General features: G+C 40.1%; 1 protein-coding gene and 1 non-coding gene across 3 annotated transcripts; one reads left to right on the top strand and one right to left on the bottom strand.

The window, feature by feature from the left end:
• Positions 1–5090: 5090 nt before the first annotated feature.
• trnaa-agc (transfer RNA alanine (anticodon AGC)) lies at positions 5091–5163 on the bottom strand. The gene has a single exon. It is a non-coding gene; the product is annotated as a tRNA-Ala (tRNA).
• Positions 5164–5467: 304 nt separating this feature from the next.
• Positions 5468–9006, top strand: galk1 (galactokinase 1). 2 transcript variants are annotated; one of them, XM_061232412.1, is made up of 8 exons: positions 5468–5817; positions 6405–6594; positions 6861–6980; positions 7212–7347; positions 7472–7653; positions 7834–7984; positions 8280–8442; positions 8555–9006. In XM_061232412.1, exons 1-8 carry the CDS (start codon positions 5647–5649, stop codon positions 8624–8626), a joined length of 1185 nt encoding a protein of 394 aa, XP_061088396.1. In that variant the 5' UTR covers positions 5468–5646; the 3' UTR covers positions 8627–9006. The 2 variants fall into 2 exon arrangements, with proteins under 2 accessions (XP_061088396.1, XP_061088398.1); XM_061232414.1 differs by lacking the exon at positions 5468–5817 and adding an exon at positions 5904–6036.
• Positions 9007–9140: the final 134 nt, after the last annotated feature.

Raw genomic sequence — 9140 nt, 5'->3', positions numbered from 1 at the left:
ACATACAGACACTTAAATACCAGGAACGGTAACACCCCACAGCCAGAAGCAGGCAATGGATCTTGTGTAATATAAATAACAGACGATAGTTATCTACTGGTCTTACCTGGCACCTCTTTCTCACACAGAAAGTGGTGTTCTGTGCTACATGTAGCATTCCTCCACTGTCCCACTGGCCCCAGGGCCATCTGTGCACAGAGCCTCTGGCCTCCCCTGCCTCTCTCCCGCTGCTGGTATCTCTGTGTCCCAGCCCCATCCCTGCTTCTTCCATCCTTTACCCAGACCCACACATTGGCTCCCCTAAACAGACAAGCATGCAAGGACATTCGCATATAAACTCAACGATTGACAGGGACCAAAAGCAAGACATCCAAAAGTGTAAACACAGCAAGAACATATTTTAAATGCCGGTTGTTAATGACAATCATTTTAACTGCTATGCATGAATATGTATTTTGTTCTCTTTACCTGACTGAAAAGGAGCGTAATGTAAAGTGGTTACTCACAAGGGGAATGAGGAGAGGATGAAAGTCTGGTCTTCAGTGCTGTTGACCCTGGCCAGATCACCTCCACTTGTCTGCTGACAAACTTCCTGCGCCTTCAGCCATGAGGATGACAATGTTGACATCCAATAGCACCGTAGACTGGCCTGGTCGATATGTGCCCATTTGGGGCAAGGGTATCCGTCTAGTAAATTAATTTTATCAAATGAGAAACACAGTATTTCATCCAATACCCATGTACACAATGCAATTGCTTTGAAATACATAGATGCACGCCTAAGATTAGCAGGCCTGTTACTTAATAATTATTTCCTGTAATGCCTTAATTACTATCTGTAATTTACAGTTACAGTAGGTCCACTAAAATGGTACCGTACAATGTCAGTTTGATACGATTTGAGAAGACCGACATTGCCAAAAGACAGAGAAGTGGAAATCAAGCCTCACCACAAACACCGCTTGTTACCACAGTCAGAATATAGGTGAGCTGAAGGCACTCTGTCAGCCTCATTTTGTCAACCTCAGTGACAAGGTAGCTCCCAGGAGAGTAGCAGAAAAAACATCACATCGGCCGTTTGTAACTAGACAAGGTCCTATGTCGTGGTTTGTCCTTCGGTCAAGAGGTATGATTACAATTCATTTTTCTCCAACTCCCTTGGGTGTCTCTGCTCAATATCCATCTACTATATCTTCACAATCTTATCTGTGAGTTATCCTGCTATTTTCTCTACTGTTTTCCCCTGACATATTTTCTGCGGCTTTGCCTCTCTCTTCTCTCTCTCTCTCTTCGCATCAACAGCTCATGTCGGTCATCCACTCTGTCTTTCTCTGATTCTTTCTCTTCTTGTCTCATGCCTGCCACCCCCCCCCCCCCTTTGTGTGACCTATCAGCATCAGGGGGCTGTGTTTTAAAACCTTTTCCCCTCCCAAAGGCACTTTGATGACTTAAGTTTGTCTCACAGCAACAGGCAGAAGAGACTACTGGCTGTGTCCCCTCATTTACATGCTCTAAAACCTGCTCTCGGTGAATGGGCAGTTAAAGCCCTTCAGTCAGGTTAATGTGTTTAAAACCACAGCTCCACTCACATGCTTGGGAAAAAAATGACCATGAAAGCAAAGATGTTGTGCCAGTGTTGGGGACTATGGCAGCACAGCTTTTGTTGTGCAAATTTCTGAATTGGCCAGCCCAGCTCGAAAAGCAGAGCATTTGCATGAAAGGCTTTTGTCCGCAGTTAACAGTTTTGCGAGCGTTTTAAAATGCCACCTAACCCATCAGTCACGTTTCAGCTCAAATATAATATTATGCCCTTAGTACACAAAATATGGACTGCCAATGATCTGGAAATATTGAAGATTCTCTCCAAAATAAGACACCAGAAAAAAGCAAAGGCTGTTCAGGACAATAAGGATGAACACAATCTGTGTTGCTAGGTAACAGTACTGATAAAGCAATGGTCGAGAGTCATTACCCTTTCCTCGGTGCAGACATTTCCTTAGCAACAGAACAATTGAGCTGTGATGACGAACTAGAGTGGGGACAAAAACTCATTAAGAACCAATCGGCTGAGGTTTAAATCTACTAAACAAAGACAGATTCTGCCAGTACCTGCTGTACACACCCACAATGGGTGTCACGTCCTGCAACAGCAATGTCCTCACACCAGTATCGGACATTTCTCAGGTACATGACACACACTTAAACATAAACAGCCTGGAGTGTTAATCCACTCTCTATCTTAGGACAGGTGTGTAAGCTTCAAAGCAAAATTATTTATTTTCATTCAACAAAGACAGTTGAGAATTCTTCTTTTTCCCATTGAAAATGGATGCAAATATATATATGTATAAATATGGAGAAAAGGCACTGTTCTTAGGCAAACAGTACAGTTATTATCATCTTTATATTATAAAGGAATACACATTTCTTCATCAATAGCTATATCGATGGTATGCACTTCTATTTTAGCTCTCTTGACGTTCCTAGCAACAAGTTAGTACAGCTCACAGCAAAGGCACTCAACCACATCCCTTCACACAAAGCGACGCTTGTTTGGCTCCTGTGCTGTCGTTAAGAAGTCGATGACTTGTGTGGCAGTAAATAATCCTCAGTCTCACCCTGCAGGGAGACAAGGCGGGTTTTTAAACTGCAACTGATAACAAAATGTTACATACTAGAGAATTGCACTCTACAATGGGCTAATGTGTGTGAACAGCTTGATAATTCCATTGCAAATGTTTTTTTTATTTTTGTTAATTTTGCACATACAGACTTTGTGCTATAGATTGCCTCTTGCCTGAATTTTACACAACAAGGCTGATGTTACCCCCCCTCCCCCCAATGTATATAGGGAGGGGGGTGAAAAATACCAGACAGCATAGTAATAGTAAAACAGATCTCCATGGCGATGAGGCCTAATTAAACAGCCCTCAACTCTTCCCAGCATTCTTCCACTACAGCAGCCCTGACTGAAAAGCACATCAATAGGACAACTAACACACCGCTTCACAAACACTCAGAGAATGGCTCAAATGTAAAGGCCATCAAGTGCAATCCATTTGCAAGCAAATATTTAGCAGACATCATCTCCAACACTGGACAAGTGAAGTTGTTTTTGCAGTTGGTATATGATGCTGAAGGATTTTCTTCATACAAAACACAATGCTAAATGATCCCTGCCAAATAGGTTCAAATAGGTCAACTCAAATTATATGAACAATAATATACTGTAGATAAATCTCCATTTTGCACTTTATTGGTCACTCAGTTGCTTATTGTATGGGATCTGAAATTTGAGTAGAATTACACATCAAGTTAAAGTTTGATATGCCATAAAGTTGGGCTGCAAGCCTGCAACTGAAAAAGCTAAACAGTCTTCACACAAATCTGTATGCATGCTCAGATATTAAAGGAATAGTGTCTTTTTTTTCTAAAGCACATGACCCACAGGTATTTAAACTTGCATTACTACAGATGTCCTCCTGAGGTCCCCACTCTCACAATCACCTTACTATTCATACCAAATTGTGACCCTCTGAGTTTTCATAACACAGGGATTTGCTGTCAAACAAAAACTTGATAGAAACTGAGTGACCAAATACATCAGTATCCATGTAATACACTGCACACAGACAGATTCAATATAGTATATATCTACAGTATAAAAAATAAGTATAGTCTTGAGACCAGTAACATGGGGGAATTTTGTGTCAATCAATGAATCAATCAAATGTTGTTTATACTGCATATTTTACAAAGGATTTATCACAACATTTCACACAGTTTACTCTGGCATAAAGCATACGTCAAGCCAGAGGCAACAGTGCAAGGCAAAACTCCCTGAAAGACATGTAGGAAATAACCTTGGAAGGAACCAGACTCAGTAGGGGGCCCATCTTCATCTAGCCAGCTCTGTGTCCACAAATACAGCAACTGTCAGCAGTGCACAAGCCTGCTTTCAGTAAGAGACAGATATCATCCACAATTTACCCAATGTGCTTTGAGTGCAAACCTTCAACTAGAAAAAGTGGAAACCCAATATATAGACAGATAGTTCATGCAGGCACATAATACATGGAAGGGAAATATTAAAAGGAAAAAAAGTAACACTAACATATAGATCCTCATTACATTCGTATTCTCGTGTTACTGTTTAAAATGCCATAGCCCTGAAAAAGAGACAGTAAGAGTGAGACCTTGCCAAATGGTAAACTGCTGCTGGCACCTAGAGATGACGGGCCTCAATTCGTACTTTATCAGATATTTCAAAAGTAGTCCGTTTCAAAAGTAGCTTTTGAAACTAAACAAGAACAATTGTTTTATAGTCTGTGCTTCTCAAAACATATTCACTTCACTGAAAACATAATCTGACCACATCGCAAGCAAGTCATTATACTTCAGTGAGAAATATTGAACAATTTATGTTTTTTTAAACTGACACTCTATTGTCACATGCAGACCGCGACTCAGTGTTTGAAATATCATCGCATCTTGGGTCTTGCACTGTATGGTGACAGAGACTGCACATTGTGCAGATATAACAAGCTTTAAAAATATTGAAAAAGTAAGATAATTGACAGTTATATAGATTATAATATGAAGCAATAGCTCGACACATCACAAATAAAATAAACAAATATATCAAAAAAGGAGAATACACATATTCTGGCAGAGCAGAACTTTCCTTTTTTCTAGAAATATATTCTATAGCCTAGAAATGAAAAAGCACGAATAGAAAAACCAAAATTAAAAACTACTTCATTTTGCGCGAGCACTTAATTTCATCTTCGAGTATTTCATGGAATTTTGTTTTTACTAAAAATTGCGCGTGACCCTGATATACGCTGATATGGATCCACAGAATAGGCTTTCAAATTCATCTGAAGTAAACCTAACTTTTTAAACATATTTCATTGTATTCTCACCAATGTGCACATCACTGCTTTTGCAAAAGAGGGACCGAGCAACCGATTTGAGGTGGACCAGTGGAGCGAATCGGGAGCTGCTAATCGGAAAACAATTTAAGCCTCTTGAATTTCGTGCACGGCGAAAATAGTTACACTTTGCCGTCCACTGAACAAAAAACTGATTGGAGGATGCGGGCATCGATCCCGCTACCTCTCGCATGCTAAGCGAGCGCTCTACCATTTGAGCTAATCCCCCTCGGATAGTCAGTGAGAACACCAAGAACATTTTTGGAAATATTTTAATTATGTTTCATAAAAGTTGGATGCATTTCTATACAGTCCGTTTATCCGGCAAACATTTTATGGATTACTCAATCTAAACGCCACTGGTGAACATATTCGAATCCTGGGAAAGATTTTAGACTCCCAAAACAAGTCGTGGCAAATCATAGAGCAGTATGGGAAATGAAGTAGAGTAGCCGATACACGCTCCACTTCGGTGTCGGATACAGGCCAATCAGAATCGAATACATCGACAAAAAGTACTCCCTTTACGTAGATTTAAGGAAGTCAAATGTTGTGTCTCCACTGCTTCTGTCCGGAAATATTAAATTAAATGAGCTGCTTGACTATTTCAACTGCATATATATCACGTGTGAGTAATTCAAATATAAAAATAGTTTTGAACATCTGATCGCAGTAATAAGGGACAAGCCGAGCCGCCAATCATTTGTCCAACATGGCCAGCAGTAGTCCGGTACCGAGTGTCCAAAATGTGGTTGCAGAAGCTCGACGTGCGTTCCAGGCGAACTTTGGGGGACAGGATCCGGAGGTTGCCGTGTGTGCACCTGGACGAGTCAATTTAATTGGAGAGCACACCGATTACAATGAAGGATTTGTTCTCCCAATGGTGATTTAACATTCAAACACTCAAAATGTTGACGACAACGTTTATTTTGTATAAATTGATGCAATTAACTCATGAGCAGTTTCGTTTTCCATTCTGGTTGGGTTGAGAGGCTGGTGGCTAAGACAATGGTAGCAATTTAAAAAACCCACAACTAAATTATAGTAGTGTAATTTCATAATCGAAATACAGACTTTGGCTATGGTATTGTATTCCATGAGGGTAAGATGAATCCAGGCACAGTCTGTTCATGCTTAAATATATCGAGATGTGGTAGCTGTAAAGTAAAATTCCGAAGGCATAGAGTGCAAGATAAGTGTGAACAGTTGCAGTAATGGTAGTCTATTCAGTATTGTACAGCCCGAGCAAGGTTGTTTAGATTAAGGCAGTTTCCGTTGTTATGGCTAATTTGTTAAAATGTCTTCAGGAAACATCTTGCTTAGAAATGAAAACAATCAACCACTGTAAAAGATCACTATAAATTGCTGCACATTTATTGATAACTTTGGGACAGAAATGATTGAAAATGAATTTACTGACTGGCGTGATGAAATCATATGACATTGTCATTTTTGGTTGTCTGGTTGCAGGCACTGCCTCTTGTGACAGTTATGGTGGGCAGTCGGACCGCTGACCAAAATGTTTCCATTGTAACTACAACTGAGGCTGTGGATGAGCCAAGGAGGGTAGACTTTGTTCTGCCAAAAGACAACCAGCCTCTGTCTCCTGGGCAGCCAAGCTGGGCTAATTACATAAAAGGAGTTTTACAGCACTACAGGGGTAACTTCACATTAACATTATTGGTTTATTAATTTATCAGTCTATCCAGAGTGAACTAAAGGAATGTGTGAGATGTGAAACTTAATCAGCTGTTAAGAAAAATATAAGCAATATTAAAATTGAAGCACAAAAATTAATGGACAAAAATGGTAGATGCTAAGATGTTGCTTTGAATGCCCTTCTGTTTGTGCCTTTGTTCTTAATATAATTGTGCTTGAGAGCATCAATTACAAATAACTTGCCCCCATAACTTTTTCCCTAACCAGCACAGCCGTTGCCTGGATTCAGAGCAGTAGTGGCAAGTAGTGTGCCACTGGGAGGTGGGTTGTCCAGTTCAGCCTCTTTGGAAGTGGCAGTTTATACATTCCTTCAGCAGCTGTGCCCAGGTGGGAATCAGTTCCAATACCCTTCTCTGGGTTACTTGGGTTACTTGATCATATAATCCTTTAATATTTGCAGTAGTAGTATGATATTAATGAATACTTTTTAAAGACATGACATACTTGTAGCATGAAGCACAACAACAAAAAAGTATTGTCCACGCATTTCAGAATGGGGGTAAGGATATATATATCATATACATTGTAAAAGCATATTTGTATTTCACCCCTTATTAGATGACGGGGACAAGTTGGCGAAGGCTCTGGCATGCCAGCAGGCAGAACATACCCATGCAGGAGTGCCTTGTGGCATCATGGATCAGTTTGTGTCTGTCCTGGGATCAGAGGGCCATGCCTTGCTGATCGATTGCAGGTACAGTTCTGGTCAACATGCAGTCAGCCTTCACATTCAATTTCAGGGAAATTCACAAAATGTTTTAATATAATTTTTGCAAATGACCTACATTTTACCTCATATATCTTGTTGCCCCTTCCAGGTCTTTAGAGGCCACGTTAGTTCCTCTTGCAGACCCAAACCTGGTCATCCTAATTACCAACTCCAATGTACGGCACTCTCTGACAGGCAGTGAGTATCCAAGTCGACGGAGGCAATGCGAAGAGGCAGCAGCTACTTTAGGCAGGAGCAGCTTGAGGGAGGCCTCTTTGCAGGACTTGGAGGGTGAGAGGAAAGGAATGAAAGAAGTGTGGCAAAGAATGGTGGAATAGCCAAAAGTGGAAGAATGAAAGAAATAAGGATGTAAAAAAAAAAATCTGTTACTGAAATTGTGAAACTGAATCACCTTTTAATGGGTGGAAAAATGTTGGTGACATAAAGGATAAAATTTTTCCATGTTTCCAGATGCCAAGGGGAACTTGGACAGCGTGACTTTCCAGCGAGCACGTCATGTGATTGAAGAGATTAAGCGCACTGCAGAAGCCGCAGAAGCATTGAAACAAGGGGCATACCAAGAGTTTGGAAAACTCATGGTTGAGAGTCATAACTCACTCAGGTGACTATGCAATGCAATACAGGGCAGTTAGTAGCACAGGACAATAGACAGAAAATCTTTTACACAGAATAATATAACGTAAAAGTAAAAAATCTATATATTTGCACAGGAAGTCAAATGTGGTGTCAACATGCCACATTTGCAGGAGAAAAGGAACATTGTTGCATGTAACGATAGCTTGCAATAGAAACTAAGTTGGCAAATGAAGAAACCACTTGACATTGTTTCAGACTTCCTTGCAAACAATGTGCAAATATGTGTTCTTTTCCATTCTGTATGGGGTGACTACTGCCAGGGACCATTATGAAGTGAGCTGCAAGGAGCTGGACCAGCTTGTTACTGCAGCCATGGGTGTGGAGGGGGTTTATGGCAGCCGCATGACCGGGGGAGGGTTCGGTGGGTGTACTGTTACACTTTTGGAGGCTGGTGCTGTCGACAAGACAATTCAGCACATCAAGGTGGGTTTAATTGGTTATGCCCTTGGGATTACAGTATTGAACTAATTCAATGTTAGTTTCTTCCTATAAAATGAAAGAATAGAACTGAGCTTGCATCTGGTTTTCTTCACAGGAACATTACCATGGTTCCCCCACCTTCTACATCACTCAACCATCAGACGGGGCACGAGTCTTAAGCATATGAGATGCCAATGCAGATTCATATTTCATATGGTACACAGTTAACTGATTATATTAAAATGACTTCACATTCGAACAGCAATAAATCAAATCAAGTGTATACAACTGTTTATTTAAAAAATAATCAAAACCGTGTGCCCAGTGCATTCATCTTCTGATATGAGGTAGTGATTGTTTTGTTTTTTGTTTTTTTGTGGTTGTTTTGTTTTTTGCTTTCAATTCTTTAATTTCAGTTGATGAAGACACATGGAATATTGTGCCATTAATATTTTTTTGTATTATTCTTATTTGCTGATTAACTAGCTTTCCCACAAAACAACAGGTACACGCATGGCATTACATTAACAAAATAAATTAAAAAAATCGTATTTTTACATATCTAAATTGAATGGAATCTGTTTCTTTATGAAGTTTGAAATAAATAGAAAAAGTCAGTGAAGGGAAGTAAATCACTTCCTTCTCATAAACCCAACCAGGTTATGACATCTGCGACATGTTACTTAATCATGTTTTAATTG

Source organism: Conger conger, chromosome 2 (genome assembly GCF_963514075.1).
Source record: "Conger conger chromosome 2, fConCon1.1, whole genome shotgun sequence".
Classification (NCBI taxonomy): domain Eukaryota; kingdom Metazoa; phylum Chordata; class Actinopteri; order Anguilliformes; family Congridae; genus Conger; species Conger conger.
The sequence above is the reverse complement of the archived record's forward strand: the minus strand, read 5'-3'. Positions and strand labels throughout refer to the sequence as shown.

Bases quoted from the DNA above. Each gene is read 5' to 3' on its own strand.
- galk1 (XM_061232412.1), top strand. From the start codon at position 5,647: ATGGCCAGCAGTAGTCCGGTACCGAGTGTCCAAAATGTGGTTGCAGAA. The intron at 6,595-6,860 runs GTAACTTCACAT...TTCCCTAACCAG, and splicing joins AGTTTTACAGCACTACAGGG to CACAGCCGTTGCCTGGATTC. The intron at 8,443-8,554 runs GTGGGTTTAATT...TTTTCTTCACAG, and splicing joins AGACAATTCAGCACATCAAG to GAACATTACCATGGTTCCCC.